This window comes from Polistes fuscatus, unplaced genomic scaffold (assembly GCF_010416935.1).
Source record: "Polistes fuscatus isolate 324 unplaced genomic scaffold, CU_Pfus_HIC Scaffold9, whole genome shotgun sequence".
Classification (NCBI taxonomy): Eukaryota; Metazoa; Arthropoda; class Insecta; order Hymenoptera; family Vespidae; genus Polistes; species Polistes fuscatus.
The window spans coordinates 5,957,060-5,979,045 of NW_025113173.1; the positions used below are offsets into that span (position 1 = coordinate 5,957,060).

The 21,986-nt window shown below is 32.8% G+C and overlaps 5 protein-coding genes across 17 annotated transcripts; 2 read left to right on the plus strand and 3 right to left on the minus strand.

The window, feature by feature from the left end:
* Positions 1–1,546: 1,546 nt before the first annotated feature.
* On the minus strand, positions 1,547–9,025 carry LOC122525343 (ubiquitin-protein ligase E3B). 2 transcript variants are annotated; one of them, XM_043648072.1, is made up of 16 exons: positions 8,429–9,025; positions 8,039–8,191; positions 7,584–7,911; positions 7,316–7,504; positions 7,017–7,208; positions 6,754–6,943; positions 6,426–6,665; positions 6,197–6,368; positions 5,996–6,114; positions 5,761–5,876; positions 5,462–5,664; positions 5,081–5,381; positions 4,565–4,957; positions 4,318–4,482; positions 4,116–4,227; positions 1,547–4,023 (listed from the first exon to the last, which is right to left on the minus strand). In XM_043648072.1, exons 1-16 carry the CDS (start codon positions 8,587–8,589, stop codon positions 3,851–3,853), a joined length of 3,207 nt encoding a protein of 1,068 aa, XP_043504007.1. In that variant the 5' UTR covers positions 8,590–9,025; the 3' UTR covers positions 1,547–3,850. The 2 variants fall into 2 exon arrangements, with proteins under 2 accessions (XP_043504007.1, XP_043504006.1); XM_043648071.1 differs by having other exon boundaries at positions 5,761–5,885.
* A 386-nt stretch (positions 9,026–9,411) lies between these two features.
* LOC122525345 (pre-mRNA-processing factor 19) lies at positions 9,412–11,827 on the minus strand. Its single transcript, XM_043648073.1, has 8 exons — positions 11,717–11,827; positions 11,341–11,490; positions 10,988–11,265; positions 10,709–10,903; positions 10,482–10,637; positions 10,172–10,402; positions 9,744–10,084; positions 9,412–9,645 (listed from the first exon to the last, which is right to left on the minus strand). Exons 1-8 carry the CDS (start codon positions 11,733–11,735, stop codon positions 9,501–9,503), a joined length of 1,515 nt encoding a protein of 504 aa, XP_043504008.1. The 5' UTR covers positions 11,736–11,827; the 3' UTR covers positions 9,412–9,500.
* A 576-nt stretch (positions 11,828–12,403) lies between these two features.
* Positions 12,404–13,189, plus strand: LOC122525346 (selenoprotein M-like). The gene is made up of 4 exons (XM_043648074.1): positions 12,404–12,538; positions 12,630–12,700; positions 12,871–12,940; positions 13,016–13,189. The coding sequence occupies exons 1-4, from the start codon at positions 12,437–12,439 to the stop codon at positions 13,118–13,120; spliced, it is 348 nt and encodes a 115-aa protein (XP_043504009.1). The 5' UTR covers positions 12,404–12,436; the 3' UTR covers positions 13,121–13,189.
* A 1,807-nt stretch (positions 13,190–14,996) lies between these two features.
* On the minus strand, positions 14,997–17,496 carry LOC122525287 (E3 ubiquitin-protein ligase RNF185-like). Of its 12 annotated transcripts, XM_043647982.1 has the most exons (7): positions 16,977–17,397; positions 16,822–16,885; positions 16,468–16,546; positions 15,747–15,909; positions 15,493–15,624; positions 15,250–15,419; positions 14,997–15,174 (listed from the first exon to the last, which is right to left on the minus strand). In XM_043647982.1, exons 4-7 carry the CDS (start codon positions 15,893–15,895, stop codon positions 15,077–15,079), a joined length of 549 nt encoding a protein of 182 aa, XP_043503917.1. In that variant the 5' UTR covers positions 15,896–15,909; positions 16,468–16,546; positions 16,822–16,885; positions 16,977–17,397; the 3' UTR covers positions 14,997–15,076. The 12 variants fall into 12 exon arrangements, with proteins under 12 accessions (XP_043503917.1, XP_043503915.1, XP_043503920.1 ...); XM_043647980.1 differs by lacking the exons at positions 16,468–16,546; positions 16,822–16,885 and adding an exon at positions 16,343–16,413 and having other exon boundaries at positions 16,989–17,397; XM_043647985.1 differs by lacking the exon at positions 16,468–16,546.
* A 40-nt stretch (positions 17,497–17,536) lies between these two features.
* LOC122525283 (dynein axonemal intermediate chain 4-like) lies at positions 17,537–21,333 on the plus strand. The gene is made up of 5 exons (XM_043647973.1): positions 17,537–18,371; positions 18,441–18,834; positions 18,923–19,249; positions 19,322–19,606; positions 19,680–21,333. The coding sequence occupies exons 1-5, from the start codon at positions 17,914–17,916 to the stop codon at positions 20,454–20,456; spliced, it is 2,241 nt and encodes a 746-aa protein (XP_043503908.1). The 5' UTR covers positions 17,537–17,913; the 3' UTR covers positions 20,457–21,333.
* Positions 21,334–21,986: the final 653 nt, after the last annotated feature.

The following is a 21,986-nucleotide window of genomic DNA, read 5'->3' on the forward strand; positions in this document are numbered from 1 at the left end:
CACAAAGGAATCTTCTCCCGCATCTTTCGTCTCTCTTCGTCTTCGTCTTCGTCTTCGTCCTCGTCCTCTTCCTCGCTCTACTTCTTTCCTTTATACTAGCAGGGTCTTTCACTCCAGATCACCGTGTTTCCTTCCTTTCTTTTAGATGACATTCGTTATTCCCCTATTAGTTAATTTCATTTGAAAATCTAGCGTAGATCAGCGCGACCCCATCGCGATTTAATCCTTTATTTTCTTCTTCCTCCCTTCTCTGTCTCTTTCTACTATTTCACTTGACTTGGAGGTTATGTTACATGTACATAGACACACGCGCCAATCGGTGCTAAGCGATCACCGTTGATCTTCCGAAATGGTCATTCGTCGTTTTTCAACGACACCATAGATGCGAGAATAAGAGATGATGCTACTTACGCGTTTAATGGGACGCATAAACGTTGATATAGAGGAGGACAAAATGTAAAATAATCCAACTATTGGAAACGCGGAACGACGTGTCCGGAAATTCGCGACAGTGTTCTTGGTTTCGATTCGTTTTCTTCAACGGTTACGATAATTATTGCTACTGTACTGCTACTGCACTGGTACTGCACTGCTACTGAAGTATTGGCTAATTATAAGAGATAGACGAAGAAGAAACGAAGAATATCGGAACACGTTTTATGACAGTCGTGCTGCTGTCTGTTATGTTGTATTGCGTTGCACGCGCGCACTAACCACATACACAGATTCACACTGATACATATATAATACATATATACATATACACACGCGTAGACAAAGATAATGCGAGAGAGAAAGAGAGAAAGCACAGAACGAGCGCGCGCGCCCGCGCCCGTTTACGAGAAAAGGGCGATGACGGAAGGTACACACACGGGAGGAAATAAATAGTAAAAAAAAAAAGAAAGAAAATAAGTGACAACGTGGGAGACGGAGATAAATCTATGGGATTTGTGATTACCGGAAAAGGAAGAGAATGTTAACCAGGGAGACGGAAAAGAAATAATAAAGAGAGAGTCTCTCGTGATAGACGCGGTGGAGAGAGTGATTTTCGCGGGATGAACGAAACACACGCCTTTTCGCAGCCGATGCCCGCTAACCACTGAACGTGGCGGGGGCGAAACGTAGCGCCGACAGCGCCGGGGCCCAACCGTAACGCCGACGGTCATGTGACTCCTTCCCCCATAAATGCGCACGCATTCGATCGACGGCGCGCCATCTTTCTTCTCCAATTTCAAATACCTTTTTCTTCATTCGTTTCTTTCCTTTTTTTATCTACAAACAAAGAATTTTTTCCTTATTTTTATCTTTATCTTTCTTTGGCTAACATTTTCTACTATAACTGAATAATCTTTATTTATTATTCGTATCTTTTCTCATTTAAGTTAACTAAATTTCTATTTTTTCTTTGTTGACCGTTCATATCCTATCCTAAATAAATAAATAATAATCTCGTAAAGCTTAGGTCAAAATATAATATACGGGGACAAAAGCTTCTCTTATGGGATAATATTGGATGATAAAGGGCAAATTGAAAATAACGATGATGCAAGTTTTGTAAATATTTACATGATTATCGATATAATTTCCAGAGATGTATTTTTAGATCGACGATGACGCTCTCGTGTCATCATTTTCTTTCCTTCCTTCTTTCTTTCTTTCTTTTTTTCTTCCTTGCTATCTTTCCCCGTTGGTACAATGCGTATACACTTAGAAAACATAATCTATACCTAATCGTTTCGTTGGAAAACGAAACGGCCGATTTATACAAAGCGTATATAATCTCTCTTCTTTTTTCTTTTTCTCTTTCTTTCTTTCTCTCTCGTTCTTTAATTACATACATATATGTATATATATATATATTCATAGTGATCATCAAAAAAATGTAGATTTATTGTTTCAGATTATTCGTGGTTCGTATTACATAGACCGATAATCAAAAATAGTTATTTAAATAAAACTTATTAAATACGAAGATCGAATCTGAACTCTCGTTTCCTATCTGAAAAATTTTTTCTTACAATCTCCAAAAAATATTTTATTTAAAATCGATCACGTATTCCTCTTATTACGTAAAACGTTTTTCTCTATTCACTGTATTGTACAAAATAGCATCATTTCCAAATATTATTACATATAGTAAGAACTTTCGAAATCAAATAAATTTCAATAAATATATCGATCTTTATATATTAAAGTACAATAATATTTTCTCTATATATAAATATTTAACAGATTTTTCATGATTGCGATTACAATCATATTTTTAATATATTTTTCCAACGTTATACTAAATGTGAATAGAGAAATCGAAAATGTTGCTGCTAAATTATAATAGTAATAATAGTAATAATAGTAATAATAGTAATAATAATATATATATACATATGCATATATTTTTATATGGATATTACGTAGGAAAATATGCAAGCGCAGAACTCGTATTTCTAAGCGCTAAATAGATTTATATATTTTATCTTTGGTCTTACTGAACTTCCCACGTAAGTCTTCCCCCATTGATTCCATTATCCAAAAAATTGAAATACGAAATGTGTCATACTGTGTCCTATGTATGTATGTATATATATATATATATATATATATATATATATATGTGTATAGTATCATAAAAAATTCATTAATATCGTGTGTAATCAATCTCAATGAAATAACAAAAGAGAGGAGAATTTGTATAGGAAATTCAGTGTACAAAACATTGCCGATTTCATTCACAACGACGACACCATCGTATTAAACCGCACAACGCGTTTTATATAATTCGCAATATTCTTTTCAAAAATTTGTACAAAAATTTATCGAGAAAATAGCTCTCTTCAAAATAGAGCGTCTGCCGTATTTTTTCTTTTCTTTTTGTTTTAGGTTTTATCTTCTCTTTTCTCTCTCTCTCTCCCTCTCTCTCTCTCTCTTTATTTTATATATATATATATTTTTTTTTTATTTATTTATATTATTTTTACCTCATTCTCCTTAAGCTTTTATTCTTCTCACAAAATTGTTTCATACGTACATATAATATATATATATATATATCTTCTTTCTCACTTGCTCAATGATTAACATTTATTATATGTATACGAATATGCAAACCATTTCCATAATAACGCCATTATTTTTTACTACCATTTGACTAAAAAGCGAACGATTAATAATTATAAGCTCGTATAAGGTACACATGAATCACGCCTGGAATTGTCCTAGAAATCGCATCGTTTTTCAACTAATTATACACAATCGAGAAGAAACGCAATAGGTAGATTATAAAAAAAAAAACATGTAGTAATAAATCATAATCGCTTAAATTAAATATCGCATGAGTCTAGTACATGTAGTATATATAGATTTATAAAGGAACAACGCAAGATAATATGCACCACATTTGCATGTCGGCTTATCTACCCTTACTCTTCTTTTTCTACGTTACTTATCAATAATGGAAAGATATGTGCAACCGGCAAACAATAAGAAAAAAGAACAAAAATAGAAATTAGCTAAGAAATCTTCATGGTATTTTTTGTTTGTTTCATTTTCTCTTAAATATCATAAGAAATATTTGTGCAAATAATTATTCTAAAGGAGTTACAATTCTAGCAACTTATTAGGCTTAAGACTATATTACGTGTATATGTTTTACTGTACATTTTCGTTCATTCTTCGATTTTCAATTGTAATATGTATATATATATATATGTATTTTTTGTAGATATTTATAGGTCATGTTATATATTGAAACATGGGGTAAATCAGTTAGGCACCGCTCGATCACTTTCGATTTTCGCTCCGCGTTTCGAGTTAGTTCCCTGATGATTGTTACTACCAATAATTCGTAGATTAATTAAGAAAGTTCGAAGCCGGTGTTACTGGTAACAGCATAACGTAACTTTTCACGAAGTGTACTTTTTTTCTGGTAATTTGGTAACTTCAATAAATTGAAACAAGTTGAAGAAGTAGGCAACCGAATTTGAGGATCCTTTTTACGTATCGTAAAAAATCCTCGTATCACACTGCCTAATTAATTAAAATAATTCAATAAATTATTATAGAATTAAAATAACAAAAATTTGATATTTGTAAGAGGGCAAAAAAGTGGATGAACGTACCAATTGTATCGCCTGTATCCTCGTCATCGCCAACTTCAACGCAACGTATGGAAAATCGTGGTTCCAAATGAGCAAAACCCAGCAACGGTGATTTCGAACAGCTTGTGACGAACTATTATTTATATAAAACACATTATTATATATTTATAAAAATTGATATTGTTTATTAGAAAAGGATTTGATATTATCGTTGAAAATGTACCTTTAAAAATAAGCCTCTTTCTTCCTCGGTAAAATCTTTCTCAAGGATGTCCCATAACCAACATACTACTCTATGACTATCATGGAAACCACCATAGTATTGCGTGTGTCTACGTAGATCGCGTAGATCTAATGGGACGTTGTCACCCGATATTAATCTTTGCAGCTGAAAGAATAAACATGCACGAATATATTTCCATAAGAAATATGGAATATATTCTATTATATATTTCAATTCCTTCTCTTACTTCAGGCGTTGAAAATAATGACAACCAATCAGGATTGATTATCGAACAAAATCCTTTGATAAAAGCAGCCGTTTGTTCCTTGATTTGCGTGTGCATACGAAAATGTGCCATTCGATGTATATAACGAATTTTATTTTGATTAGTAACTGCCTCGGCACGTCCACCAGGTATCAACTCGTGAGTCACTAATTTTCCCATCACATCTTCGTCCAAAGAAAAAGTCAACTCTAATTGTCTGATATCACCTTTGTAATGTTTCACTAAAGTTAAACTACGATAGAGATCACGATCCAACGAAGCTAACTCGTCTAAACAATTATACAAGGTTCCTCCTGCTTGCCCAGAAAATTGGGAAACAAAAAATGACGCGAAAGGAACATCTACGACGATTCCCTAAAAATTTAACCTGATAAATTAGGTGTCTCTCATACAAAAGACTGATATTTATCGTATCTGTTTTCCTTTTTTTTCTTTTTTTAATCTAAAATCAATAAGAAATATTTATAAATAATTTACCTCGTAAACAGCCTTGCCTAGCATTCGTCCAACGAATTCAAATAATTGTAAATGATTGTCCTGCATCGAGGACGTTGGAGAAGGATAAAGACGATTTTCGCTAGTAGCTTTAAACAAATTCAAAGACGGATCAAAAACTCTTTTGATCGTTTCTTCCAAAAATTCTTTGAATACACCATCCTGATCTATTCCAGCTTCTGCCAGACCCTGTTCATTCACGAAACGTACTCTGATTACACCTTTCAGAGCTTGAGGAGGTAACATTGCTAACTGCCGATAGCCATCCTCTACTATACGCGTTCTATCAAATATTTTCATTCAATTAACCCATTTTTACGATCATTTATACATGCAATAACAACTTTTTAAATATTTAACAACCTGTGAACAACTATTAGCGTAGTTGGTGGGCTATTACAAGCACTCTCAGTTAAACCCATAACTGCTTTCTCGTTGGCAACATGTTTTCGAAATAAAACCACTCGTTCGGAGTGCGGTATAACGTGTGGCATTTTTGAAAGCAAAAGTGCTGCACCACCTCTCCTTTTTTCTAAATCCGCTAAGAAACCAGAAACTCGTACCTCCTATTTTGTAAAAAAAAAAAAAAACATCAAAAAAGAAAATAATTCATACTAATAAAATGAATATCTCATTGATTTGTCTATACATTATATACTTAACTTCGCCAACCAATGTCCATCTGGACAAAAAGGTCTTCTGCAATCTCGGCGGTAAATAGCCATTAAAAGTGTATGTAGTGATGTAAATAACGGATTGTTAGACACTGTTTTCACATCTGTAACATCTAAAAACTTTAGCACGTAGCTACACGCAACTTGTCTTTCTTCGATAAGAACAAATATCTTATTGGCATCATTGGCAATCATTACACAACTGGAAATTTATATTACTTACCAAATAGATTATTAAGAACAGCTCTGTATAAAAATTGGTTTAAAAAAAATGACATTGTTATAAAGTCCGACAATTTAAAAGGATCTTGCTGCTCGTACATCTCCATATCATCTAATATGCTAAAAAAAATTAATAACGCGTCGTTATTTGAATATAATTTAATTATATATTAAATTATTAAATAAATAATAGTATACTCACGTAACGTAATGAGTCATACAATCACAAAATAATATCAACATTTGAAATTCTGGTGCAGTACATTTCGTATTCGCTGCTAAATGATCCAGAAACGCTTTTAAGCCACAGTGTGGCCCCAATGTTCCCAAAAACAACCACATATGATACAAAATTTTATCTTGATAACAAAGCCCTACAAAATAATAAATATATAGTGAATGTATAAATAATTGTTTGTAAAATATTATACCTGTTAATATGTCCTGTTTCATTTGTGTAAGCGTATGTAGAGCAGTTTGATACATGGAACAAATCAGGGCAATTTTGGTACATTCAGGACTCCCTAATTTTCTATAATTTTTATTACTATTATTTCTATTTGTGCGTGCTTCCAAAAATGCTCGACGGAAAATATTAGTACTTAAAGATGTGCTCTGTTGTTCCAACTGCGGTGGTGATTCCTTACCAACTAGTTCAGTTAATGGTTGGCCTTTAAACAAAAGATCAAGATAATAATAGTATTATTATTAAATATTTTTGACATATATACATGTTCATTGGAATAAATTGTAGCTTACCAATTAACTGTAAAACAATTCTGCCGGTCCATAGGCAAGCTAATTGCGATGTCACGTAAGGAATAGCTTCTTGTAAAGGAGTATCAACCGATTGGGCAAACCAACCGAGAATTGGATGCCAATGAGTTATGTTACTCTGTTTGGCTACAACATACTGTTGACATGCTTCTAACATTTTTGTAACAACGAACTATAAATAATAATAACATATTTAAATTAAAATTGATAATACAAATATTGGTAATGTTCGATTTTTGTCTCACCGTAAAAGAAGGAAAATACGAATCCCTCAGGACTTCTTCTCTTTCGATATTGGCTAACTGTATTAAATTGGATAATAGACAGAGTGCATAACTACCCTCCAATGCATTAAAAACTATCCTCAAATTTTGTTCCGAATTTAATAATTCCAAACTTCTCGCAAATAAATTGTGCATAATAAAGGATGAAATGCACTGAAAGATTGCATCAGCATGACTATGTATATTTACGACATAGATGTAATTTTTTATCGTTGTTTTTGTTTTAAAGAAATAGATATAAGATAAGAAGATGATTATACCTCTGGACATAACATGTTCAAGTGATAAACTAAAGCAGGGACACTAAAAATATTAATTAAAAATAGCGATACTAATTTATCTGACATTTGTGAAGATATCAATGGTCTTAAAGTTAATGTCACAGCTGCTGAGAGTGCAACTGATATCGATGAAACTTCTGCTCTACCTAATCCTTTTACTAGTAACGTCTACAAAATAAAAAATAATTTGTTACTAATATTCACACCTAAAGACTATTAAATTGAGAAAGTTTTTATAAATGGTTACCTGCATAATAGCATAAAAGCCATTATTGACAAGATGCCCCATTATGTTAGCACATAACTGGCTCATACCAGGTCTCAGTTTATCCATACCCTCTACTTTTAATATCGCCCATGATGCCGGTGATGTAAAACTAACTAATGTGTATAATCTCAATAGGATGGACGTATGGTCAGAACTTATTTCAGGTTTAAGGCTGTCCAAGCCAATGAGACAATGATTTAAAATTGTTTTCATTTGCAATATCCATGATATGTAGTGATCCTTGTTAAGAGCAACACCTACGTATGAGAATTTAGGAGATTCCGAATGTAGAGTTTGCACAAGGTATCTAAAAAAGAAAAAAACAAATGATTTATAAAACGAAACAAACTTTGTATCATTCTCTCTAGGAATCCCTTGATATTATATCAAATAATTATATTACCTATACAATATATTTGTCTCTGTATACACACCTACATAATTTTTCTATACGCTCTTGATCCCTTTCCTTCTTATAAATAATCAAAAATCTAGAAGTAACCCTGTATATATGCAATGCAAGCTGCAACTCAATGTTCGCATCGAGCTTTGTACAATCATCAGGAAAATTGATATCGAATTCCTCTCTAAAAGTAGAACACGCTTACATTATGGGTATTAATTGGATATCATTGATATGACAATTAATGTCATGTGTTAATATTCAGTATTGATATACCATATATATATATATATACCATATATATATATACCATAGAGATATATATATATATATATATATATATATGTATATCTATATATTCGTGTAAAACAGATAACATTGGAAGAATACAGTAACAATTAATGGAATGATATTAACTCACAGAATCTTTTTGGTAAATCTTATCCGAGCCAACCATCCTCTAACATAAGCTTGAATAACAGTGACAGCAGCTTCCCTGTCCTTCTCGTGAGCTCTTTCTTCTCTCGCTGCTTTAGTTTGCTGAAGGAAGCTGCCTCGAGAGGATTCCTCGGCTTTGAACATTTTCGAATAACCGCGAGTAGCAGATGATCACAATGAATTATGCTAATTAAAAAACATTGTCAGCTGGTCATTGATGATCCACCAGTCGATACCCGCGAATCTTAAGTTTATTAAATAATCATCGTCTGTCACAATTCCTATTAACTCGTAATATTTACAAATTGATTAATACGAAAAACTGATTAAAATTATCGATCGTAAAGGAACTGTCATTCGATACATAATCTGCGAAAGTTTTCCACTGACAGCCAACCACAACGGCCATTGTTGTTAATTCGATTCAAGCTTCACTATCGAGGACAAAGGAATGTATTAGGTTAGTTTATCGGTAGACGATGACTACTAGCGCCATCTGTTCCATTACGTTCATTTTTATAAAACGAACACTTCTTTTCTTTTCATTTTTCCTTTTTGTTGTACACGGAAAAAAAAATTAAAAAATAAAATGAATCTTGTATAAAAATTTTATTGTTTTTTTATGATCAATTTGATTTCTTTTTCTTTCTTCGTTTCCTTTTCTTTTTTACATTATATAAAAACAAACACACTTTTTCTTGAACATCCTAATAAATTTTATCTTTTTAATTATATCGTCCTTTAATTAATTAATTAATTAATTACTTCCAAAAGAAGTAAATTGTTATGTATTCATATATACATATATATGTATGTATGTATATATATACACACACATATAGTTGTATTTAGTTTTAAATTTTTTTTAGTTGAATTATTTTTGTATATAAGAAATGCATATTAAATTAAGAAATATAATCTAAATTAATGGGATGATCTCTATATAAGAACAAAATATTGTCAATATAAGCCTTAATAAAACTGATATAGAGAAATAATGTTATATAAGTCCTACATAGTTCTTAAAATAATTGTCACATTCCTATAAAGTTGATTTAAGGGAGACCATAAAGTTTTAATGTTCTATCCATGCTAGTGGATGCTATGTATTGTGCGTGTTTTCCAAAACGTACACCTGTTGCCGTTGCTGTATGATCGTTCAATACTTTCAACTCTTGCCATTGTTTACACAAATATACTCTGTAAAAAAAAATAGAAAAATAAAAAATAAAAAATACAAATACAACGCATCAGGCGTTAAGAATTGTGTTATTATGAAATATATAACAAAAACTTACCTAACATCCGTACCAGCTACGGCCAAATAAGTACCACTTTGGTCAAAGCAAATATCTTTAACTTCATATGCTTCCTCCAATTGCAACGTTTTGAAATTTTTCAATTTTCGTAAATCCCACAGTTTGACGCAAGAATCCTCAGCAGCCGTAGCCAAATAATAACCATTTTCCGAAAAACTAATAGCTGTGATTGGGCCTGAATGACCAGGAAAGTTAGCCACGTTCGATTGCTCCTTCAAATCCCAAATTTTCACTTGGGAATCAGCAGTACCGGTACCAAAAATTAATCCATCTGGATGAAATTGTGCTGTTGTTAATGGCTGACTAGTTTGACCAGCCACCTAGAGAATTACAATAATATCAATAATATTTATTCAATCGAATTGATTGTATTCTATTTTTTTATTGAACATTGAAATGATAATAACCTTAGTTAATAATCTTCCAGTACGAATATCAGAAAATGCCCAATGTTGATCTAATGATGAACTTAGCAGATAATCTCCAGTTGGATGTAATGACAATCCAGTTACAGGAGCATCATGAGCCTTGAGTAATAAAGTTGTTTGACTTGTAGCAACATTCCATACTCTGATTGTAGTATCAGGTGATGCAGTCATTACTATATCTTCCTCAGGATGATAAATTACTCTAGTAACCTACAATTTTTGTACATTAAACAATATTATAATAAATATATATATACATATGAATGAGAAGGAATATGCAATAAAATACCTTCTTAGTATGGCCTTTTAGGATAGCAACAACCTGTTCCGTATCTTTATTAAATACAGTTGCATTTTTATCAGCACCACCGGTTAAAATTTTGCTTGTATCTGCACCGTGGATATCCAAAGCCAAAATTCCAGGTACACTAGCAGAATGGAGACCCTAAAACGAGAGAGAGTATAAGATACATTCATACATGTATGCGAGCAAATAAAAAATATATAATATCATACAGGATGAGATGCAAGTGTTTGAAATGTTCGAATGCTATCCTGGGGAAGAAGATCTTCAGGAACTGAACGTCCACGGCGTTTTCTTTCCTGTGTAAGAACAGTTGCTCTTTCTTGTAATTTTTGGATGACATCTTCGGTAATACCGGCTTGTTCCATTGGCTGAGCAGCTGTTCCACCAGCTTCGACTGCCAGAGCCTGTTATTTAATAAAGTATTATTTTTCTTTAATATACATACTCAATTTGTATAAATATTTATTTCCAAGATTTCAGTAACATACTGGTTGTGGAATAACAGTTGCCTGAACAATTCCAGCTTGCGGTTTAAGAGTAGCCAAAGCCTCTCTGGCGGCTGTAACTTCTTTAGTTAATCTAGCGATTACTCTGCAGGCTGCATCATGTTGATACAAAGCGTGGGACAACTCTTGTCTAGCTGTTTGTAACTGTTGTCTAAGAGTGAACGAATGCAGCATAACTGCGTCCCATTCATCTTGTAATATTTTTAATATAGCTGGAATCGATGTGGCACTAGGTGGTTTAGGTTTAACAATTGGAGTAGCTGCAAATAATAAAATAATATAAGAATGATAAATATACAATATAAATGAATAAAATTCTATCAATTAACACATACTTTTAACGTCAATCAATTGTTCTATGGTTAACTCTTTGCCAGTGATGGGATCCACTCCATTTTCAGCAACATACTTCTCGATGAGACGTTTTTCAAATATAGAACCAGATACCGGAGATAATACAGGGTGTTCTGGCACTTCGTTGGAAACTGTGTAAATACATTTTTATTCTATTACAATACAATAAAGCGCGGTCTTTTTAGGTTATGTTCATATTATTATCGGCTTAAAGATTACGCTAATTAATTGGAAATTTATTTTCGATATCACGTATCGTTTCATTCGAAAACGATTGTGTTGAAATTGTTATTGTTCAAACATAGTTAATATATAAAGTCGTAAATAAACGTACAAATAAAAATAAGAAAAACTTACTCGCACAAGAGAGCGCCATTTTTTCGACATAAGAGTTCGATCAACTACGTACGACTTTTGCGCCTTGACGAACTAGAGATATTATCAATTTTATTTATTTCGTTATTATTAATTATATATTATTTATTAAAATATCCCTTATATAATATTATATATTATTATTTAATTAAATAAACGAATTATTTAGAGTTTCATATATCAAAAGAAAAACGCCGTTTTTTTTTTACTAAAATTATAAACAATAGCTACTTCCTCCATTTGTAATTCTCTGAATATATTTTTCGTAATGATACGAAAACTATGAGATATTTTGTCATTTAAAGTAATTATTAGACAAGTAATTATTATTACAAATTTTACACTTCTTTTATTATGACGTAAACAACAATTGGAAATAATTTTTATGAATATAAATTTAAAGAGTAGACAAATAAATTCTATTACATAATAAGTGTAATAGAATTTTGAAAAATAATTTGAATTTATTATTGCATCAAATTAACGTAATATCGATAAAGTTTTATTATAATGTTTAATTAAAAATATCGATTTTACAATAACAGTAATAATTTATAAACAAATTGTAATTATTATTATTTAAACATTATTGAAAGTTTAATATAAAGTAAAAGGAAAAAGAATTTAAAAATTCGTGTAATTTATCCGCGCAGCAAATCAGGAGTGCCTTACTTCCGTTTTCTTTGCACTCTAAAAATAAACATGGCACCTTCTACTGTCACTTTTATTTCCCTATTACTCTTGGTTGTTACTTTGGCTGCAGTCTCAGCTGAAACTAAGAAATATGCGTTTGCGACAATCAAGGTATTCATATTTTTCTACAACATAAGAATAATTAATTCATATTTGTTAAGTGTTATACTAATTATAAGACATATTTCATACTTTGACATAGAGTTGTAGTGGATGTTCCTTGAACCGGCTTCCGGATGTCAAACAATTTATTTTCCAGGACGTACCACAATAGTATCCTTCGAAAATTAGTTAAGTAATTTAATATCTTGTTATTAATTATATCACGTATCTTGCGTAATGTAACTAAGTTTCATCATGTTTTTTATGCTAAATGGTGAAAAAACATTGATAGAAATATTACACAAAGTTATGATTATTAATATCCTTAATATCATAAACAGTAACAATGTTGAATTCAAACATATTCAGGGTGCAAATCCAGAACTTGTTCTTTATGATGAAAACGAAGAGGTACGTCGTAATTATATGATGGAAACATATTCATTTTCAATGACAAAATATTTGACATTTTTAAATAAATTATAGGAAATGGAGAGATTAAATTTATCAAGCCTTACACGTCAAGAGTGTAACGATTTACTTGTATCTAAAGGTTTCACAAGGTCTACTCCTCAAAAAGATGAAATCTAAGGCTTTCTAATTAGACATGCACTTAAATTTTGACGCACATCAAAGAAATCGATATATCAATTTGAGTTGCATTTGTAATTAAATGCGATTAGGAAGCTTCTTACATATTTTCTTTAAGTTAAACAATAAACAAAACGTTTGAAATATTCTTCTTCGATAAATAAAATAATTTATCAATATAAATAGAATATATATAGAAAATCTTTTCTATATATATAGAAAAATTAAAATAGAGTTTAGCAGCAATATTAACTCTGCACTTAACTATGTAAAAGATTTTTCAATGCACAAAGTAGCTATTTTTCATTGACACATTAACACGTAGGCAAGGGAAGCATATATTTTTTACCCTTGTGGAGCTACAACCTGTGATATGATTAATAGAACCATGACAACAAAATTGTTCAGTGTGACATTTTATTGGAACGATATTTTATCGATTTTATTAATTCGTTTTATTAGAACATAGTCAAAAACGAACAAACGTAGGATATATAAATCGTATATTTATGCAAGTTTACCAATAACACGATTAACCATTTGAGTTTCAGGCAATGTGATCGTGCTGTTCATATTAGTTGTAAAAAAGTGCCAAGTTATTAAAACGCAATGTGCAATTGATACGTGATAACCTCTTTGGCATTTGTTGACACGATTTTTCTATAAATCCCTGCAATTCAAATGGTTAAATAACTTCAATGCAACAATTTTTCTTATAATTGGTGAAATATTAAAAATAAATATATATATATTGTTTATTGTTTTTGAGAGTAATCAATGTAAGTAGCTTTAGTTAGACGGTAATCTTTATATAGAAACTTTTGAAATAACAATTGTTAAGAATAATTTGATGCAGCATTTAATATTTTGCAACTTTCACGTTGCTTTATCTGTATTACCTAATGATTAATAAACGAATTCGAAAAAATAGGATTTTGTGAATATAATAATTTTACTATTTTATTTTAAAACAAACTAAGTAATGCCATTAGGAGGTCTTAATAAAAAAAATAGGTAAGTCGTATTACAGCGAACGTACACACGAATAATGTTTTGTAGTTCAACTTTTTCTTTATATTCATAATATATTACAATATTATTATATGTGTAACCGTTGCATTTAATATTAATGGTCTTATATATTGATAATATTGAACTATTCTAATGTAATCTTTATTTTATAGATTATATACAATTGCAATTCAATATAATTAATAGGACTATATATATATATTCATGAAAGTTAGATTATTTCTGTTTAAATTTATATTCTAAGAAAAGATAAAAAGCAGATATTCGGAATGTACCACTGACTACACAGCAGTACTTTTTTTTTCTATATTGCTTCACCCTGCAGCAATAGAATGTACTTTTAATGTTAAACGCGCATATAAAGCATACAATGCCAAAAGCACATTCAGAATACTTCGACATATTAAATGAATGAGGAATCGAATAATATTTTGTAAATTAAAAGTAATCACATATTATACACATAAAGATGTGTCGAACGAAATAAAATATTAGAGAAAACAACAATTAAGAACTGCTTGGATAATTTTTAACAAAAACTTTTATATATATATATATATTATATATTATATATTATACATTATATATTATATACGCATATATATGTATATATTTATATATATTTATAAGATATGTATATATATACATATAAGTCAATATACATACACATACACACATACATATATATATATATACATACATATATATGTATATATAGAGCAAAAAGGATAAAAAGATAGTGGTAAGAGGGCTAATTAATATATATATATATATTTATTTATCCAAGCAGTGATATAGTTTTTTATACGATTAACAAATATTATTAAAAATAAGGAAAATTATGTATGAAGAACGCACGTATAATGGACTTGCCGAATAATATTAAAAATTATTATGAGACATATAGCGCGAGTTAAAAAACTGTTACGCCATTAGCAGCCAGCAGATGAATATCAATGATAACCAAAGAAATATCTTAGATAAGAAATGCTCTTCTTCGAATTGTGGAGTACCTCGTGCAGCTATAAAATAATAATATTAATTATAAGTGTATACAATCATACGTATTATATTATATGTCATCGTATAAAGATCACCAGGACTTGGTCGAGTCTCTCCAAAATTAAATGTAGACGTGAAAAATGCAAATGGAAATGTTCCAATCCCGAAAGACATATATGAGCCATCACCAAACCCGAATCCAGAGAATCCTAGATTGGTTTCAGGTTCCGATCTCTGTCCGGCAGGACGAGGTGGAACATTATTTCTGAAATAATAATTTATTTAATTCTATCGTTATTAAACATATAATATCATTTTAAATTAGATTAATGATAAACCTTGGATCTTCGTGTTTTGTTGCTCCACGTCCATACAATGGAATGACTTTTTCTTTGCTAATAGCAGCTTTACAAACCGGGCACACTTGTCGTATAGGACGAGTTTCTAGCCATTGATGTAAACAAGGCCAGCTATACGTAATTAAACAATAATTAATATTCTAATAATACAAACACAAATACAAATGTTCATAGTTAATCATTAAAAATTTGAACACAGCCATCCAATAAAAATATCATAATAAATGACGTACCAAAACAAATGTCCACACATGCTTACGACTGCATCCTTAGCTGTATCGAGACAAATGTTACATTCAAACATTCTATCATCTTTTTCTTTTTCTTCCGTAGCAGAACCCGAAGGCCTAGAAGGCCCGGCTTGTTCCCTCATCGTACTCATCTCGCTCCAATTATCTAAGAAAATAAAAGTATTCCAGATAAAGTTATATGAAGTATTGCGATAAATTATAAAATTGAATTTTGATTAGAGAGATAATAAGAACGTTCGTATAACACGTAGAGAGATTAATGAGATATCATTGAAATGCGATCAGCTTGTTATCATCGTAGCCTAAGGACACTCTAAAACAATAAATATACAAATACCTCTGTCAATAAATATGATGCGAATTGGACTACGAATGGAACCATAAACGAACTTGGATTCCCGAATTGTATTTACATATTTGATAAGCAATATTTTAAAGATATCAAATTAATCACGAATAAGACGACAAATTAAAAATTAAAAACAATAATTAAAAAATAAAAATAAAAACTGTAAAATATTTAGTGACACGTAGTAGATAAAGCAAAGGTTAAGTGATCGCTTTATATAGTAACAGACCTTATTACGTACGACGAACATACGTGGTCTTCATCACACGACGATCGCTCTTTCTCTCTCTCTCTCTCTCTCTAATTGTGCAAGTTATTCGCAACGGAAAATCCGAAGTACATATGTGTACATACGTGTAATCAAATACAATATAGACGTAATCAATCTCTGTTTTCCGAGATACGTTTAATCGAAAGTCATGTGTTCTTGAAACTGTAAAAACAATAAAATTAATAACCTGTACCGAATAATAAAACAAAAAAACAATTTCATCATAATTAGCATTTAAATCTAACGACGAACGTTGTTCATAGGAAAGAAAATAATAAAAAATCTAATTTCGTTTATGTTCACGAAAGACAAAGATACAAAAGGAGGATAGTTCAGATGACAGCTGTTAAAAAGTAAATAAAAATTAGGACGTTAAAGGATGATTAGTGACGTGTGTTCATAGTTGTTGGTGTAATATTCCTATATTCGATACTTACTTCTTCGATGTGCTACGATTAAAAGGCGACTCTTTCGGCCATTTATTTTCTCCCACTAGCGTTTCTTCGCAACAACAAAAAAGAAAGATAAAAAAAAAAGCATAATACTTACTTTTACTTTTATTCTCTCTCCCTCTCTCTCTCTTTATATTTACCTCCCTCCCCACCTCTCTCTCTCTCTCGCATACACATACGTTCTCTTTGTCTCTCTAATTATTCACAAGCTAACAAAGTTCTGTCAACGAATCAAGCGTTTCTTTAAACGTAACGATTGCGCAAGCACCGAACGGTTAATTTACTTTTTGCAGTATAAAATGTAAAACGTATATTCACAGGTTAACATGTACACGAGAAATTCGACTAACGATGGTGGCTCGTTAAATTGAGATGTCCTTGAAGTCGAAAATTTTCATTCGGAATTGTTTTTTTTTTCTTTTCTATACACGTCCCTCCAACGCAATTCTTCTTTTCGTGCACATATAACCTCGTAAAGGATCAAAGAATCTTTTTTATCGTGATATTTTATTATCAATAATCGTTACAATAATAAGTATAGTAATATTTATATAAATGGCTTTTTACTTTTTTATTTGACTGGATCAACGCGCGCGCACACACATTCGCGTTGTTCTCGTATCGACCGAAAGACGTCGTTCGATCACGTATATCGAATAGTTCCCTTTTTTCCTGCTAGAGAGCATCCGCGTTTCGAGTTGCGCGTGGCGCGCATTTTTAAATCGTTTTATTTTTATTCGAAAAATTGATGCTTTTAAAAAATGATCTTAATGAATTGTTTTAATGCGATATCGAAGATTGGAATGTATTTTTGTTGTAAATTTAAATAGATTTAACATATTCCTTTGTTTTTTATTTGATAGGATAGAAATAGGAGATAATATCAGTCCGATCGATTCTCACGTTTCCATGGAATCCTACGCTATGGTGTAAGATAGCATTGTTTGCGAATAAAAGTACTGGATCAAGTGAGTGAAATAATCTCTATAATAAAAAACATTGATTTTATATTATCTTTTAATTGAAATAGAAGAAATTAGATGGAAAAAGTTACGCGTATGAATTAATAATAGAAAAATGAAAGCAAGCGATACGGACAATTCTCAGAGGCAAAGTTCTAGGCCACAAAGTATAACATCGTCAAAATTCAGATTGCAAGTTGGTTCGAGGGGTCGAAGATATGGTAAAAATATAGCATCGGTATTATTGCAACAACGTATGGCATTCCGAATTTATGAAGATGACGTCGATGTCACACCGAAACCTTTGACACACCCTATGTTTAATCTAATCGATGATCGCCAAATGACTGCTTTCGAACAGATCGCCCTTTCTCAAGCTGAAAACAACTCCCAATTGGGTTTCTTATCTTCCTCGTTACACGTGGGCGTTAAATCCAGTTCTTCCATAGTATCTCGATCATCCCCTCATATTACTGACGATATGCAGCAAGTGGAGAGTCTTTTGTCCACTCAGATTGATGGTATTTTGGAAGATCCTCGAGACAAAGCACCACCTCAATTCTATTTGCCCAGGTAGTTGGAATAAATAAATAAATAAATTCATTCATTCATTCGATCTTTCTTCTAATTGTTATTCCTCAGGCATGATCCAGATGTCTTTTACACTCGACCAGAAACAGTTACGATTATATTAAAAGAAACAGAAACTATCATCTTTTTCGAGATGCTTCCCTTGACGAGTGATCTTCATACACCGGAAGGGCAGGCAGTCAGAGAAAGCAATGAAAGATACAAACGTTTGATATCAAGTCCTGCAGTTGTTAGAAAAATAGTTGATGCTGAGACCCAAACTATTGGGACTATCAGAAAATCGCGTGGAACTTATCTCGGGGAAAGAAAACGACGAAATCAAGGAATGTTTGTTAATAATTGGGTTATACACGACACGTATAAGGAATCGGAATTATTGATGAAAAAGAATGGTCTTCTAATTGTTCGTACTAGGGATAGTTATCAAAGAATGTTGGAAACACAGGTCCGATCTTTGTTATCCTTTTACTACAGATTCGTTCACTCGTCTATATATATATTTGAAATATTCGTAAACTTAATTTAATGTGTAGGAAATGGAAGATAAATTGCCCAAATATGACATGGCTCTTCAAGTTAAACGTTCCTCCGAACAATTAGCTCACATAGTATATAATACTGGGTTTTTGAACGCTGCACGTGTCATGGAACGAATATTATCCAACAACGTTTACCTTGCTGCTCAAAAACGTTTCACTGGGATCGTCCATCGAGATCCGTGTAGTCTCGATTTAGAATTTACGTACGATCTTGATCTCTTGTGGATTTATACTTGCGATTTAAGTAACGATCGACCAGTTTCTTCATTTCGTTGGAATTACTCTAATAGAAACATCATCGCTGTGTCGTATGGATCAAAAGTTCGTATAGAGCAATAATGCTTTTTTGTATTAACAGTGCGATAAATATTGATACGATCGTTTCGCGTACAGCCAGGCAATGATAAAAAAGATGGTCTCTTGTTATTGTGGTGTGCAAAGAACCCAAAAGAACCAGGACAAATCTATTCCTTCGACAGTCAAATTTCCGACATCGATTGGAGTCACGATCGGCCAAATTTACTCGCTATTGGTTTTTACAATGGTTCGATCAAAGTTATCGACGTTAGCAGCACTACTATTAACATAATACGAGAAAGCAATGGTGACACTTCATCCGTATATGAACCCCATTGGCAAGTACAATGGTGGGAAAGCGACGAACATTTTGATTTTCAGGTATCGAAAGTTTAATATTCGAAGAGGAATCAAAATAAATATATATAAGTTTAATACTTGTTTCTTGGTTTAGGAATTAATTTATACGAGTAATCAAAATGGTCGTGTATATCGTTACCCGTTGGACGAAGATTTCGTAATGACCGAGATGATGAAAATTTCTAAGATTGAAGATAAAATACCAGGAGTTAAAAGATCGGACCAATGTATCGAGTACGATATTCTAATGAGTCAAAATCCAGGTGCTCTTGTTCTTTGCAGACATCCAACTTTGAATGCCATTTATTTTGTTGGTTCGGACGAGGGTGCGATATATCGATGCTCTACAAATTATTTGTATCAACACATCGATAGTTTTCTAGCTCACGACGGCCCGATCTACAGAATGGAATTTTCTCCTTTTTGTTGTAAACTATTCTTGACTTGCGGAGCCGATTGGTGCACGAGGATTTGGATAGAAGAACTAACCGAACCTTTGATCACTCTTTCAACAACGACGGCATGCGTGCCCTACGCGACCTGGTGTCCTACGTATTCGACCATAATCGCTAGCATCGTTAACAACGAGATTTGCATATGGAATATCAAAAGGAGAACCTATGCTCCATTATCCGTAACACGTTCGCCAAACGAAGCAAGACTAGTGAAAGTCGAGTTCAGTGCTAATGCTAAACAGATGGTAACCGCGGATGTTCAAGGTGCTGTGTATATTTATAATTTAGAAGGTATGCCATTTTCACCTTACAATCAGAAAGAAGTTTTAATCGAATCTATCGAGAAGGCATTGCTCACCAAACCCGAGTTATTGAGGAAACTTCGAAAAACTGGCCCACCATTCTCCGACAATTAATTGTCAAAGAGAAGTACGATAAAAGAAAAGGACATAACTATGTTTAATAATATTAAGGAAGATTATAGGGAAAGAGATCTACTTTACCAACCGTATAAGAGATCAGAAAACAATAAGGAGTGGGGATAAGAAGGTGGTAGTCGAGGAACCTGACGGAGTTCCCTCGGGCGTCTTCGCTCGAGGGCTTCGCGTGATTCGTTCGAAGGTAAGAGAGCAAAGGGAGAGAAAGGTTCGGATTCAACCGTGCGTCTCGACAAGCTGACTCCGCAGGCTCTGGCTCTGCAGGCTCTGGCTCTGTACAGGCGCAACCAACCCGTGTATAGGTGTCTCTTGGTCTGGCTGGCTGGCTGGCTGGCTGGCTGGCTGGATGGCTGGCTGGATGGCTGGCTGGCACCAAAGGAGTCGGCAGAAGAGTGTGCCGTAGCGAGGAGAGAGAGAGAGGGAGGGATAGAGAGGGGCTTCCCTCTTGGTTGCTTGCTGCCGCAGCTCGCGGGCACGAACTGCGCTACCGCCGTCAGCAGGCAGTCTTATTACGCCCGCACTCAACTACGCGAACTAAGTACTCTTCTTAGAGATCCCGAAGACACACGAGTTTATTTTTTCGGCTTCTCGGTACGGTTATAATTTTGTCATTTCTCGTCTTTTGACACTTTCACGACTCGATTCGTATGCTTCCGCCGATCGATGGACTTTCTATGATCTCTAACTAGAATCAATATTCGTGTGAATTGATGGAAAGGTAGCCGAGGATAATACGGCTTTTGATTGGTCGATTGGATGGTCCAAGGTAATCCTTGTATGATTATTTCTTCTTTTCCTTCGAATTTGTTCCTTGCTCTAGTTTTACCGTAGATATTTTTATTTATTTTATTATTGCTCATTTTTTATCGATAATATCTATATGGATATTTTATCGTATACACTCGAGGAATGAATATATGTACGAGCAGAGGCTTTTTAAGTGGGTAAAAAAAAACAGCGCTGGGTTCAACGGAATAAGCGACAAAGGGTTATACCGTGTCGTTGACTCTCGAGGATTAGTCATATTTGTTTAGTTACAGACTTTCTAGCGCGTTAAGTAGTTTCGCGGCGAAGGTCCTCGTGTCAATGTTCGGTTCACGGATGTGACATTACGCAGCTGAACCGACCAAAAGAGGAGTCGTTTATCGAACCAATCTTTTTTCCATCTAAAACATTTTGTTCGGTGGACAATTTGCCAAATTTGTAAAACTTCTCGTAACACTCGAACATACGCGAGGATCATTTAAATGATAACAAACAAAAAAGAAATCTTCAACGTTCGGAAACGGATCGATCGCAGTGATCATGAAAACCCAACCACCCGGCTGGTATTTTCGAAAGATCAAAATTCAAATGTCACGCGAGAAAATGAAACGCTTAGTATTTTCCAACTGGGTGTATTTGCGTTAAACGAGTCGACGGTGTGAAGGGAGCTTAATAGAGAGTAACATGTGCAAGCAAAGAATAGTGGCGATGCCGATGTTGCCGGGGCACGAGCTACACCGTGAT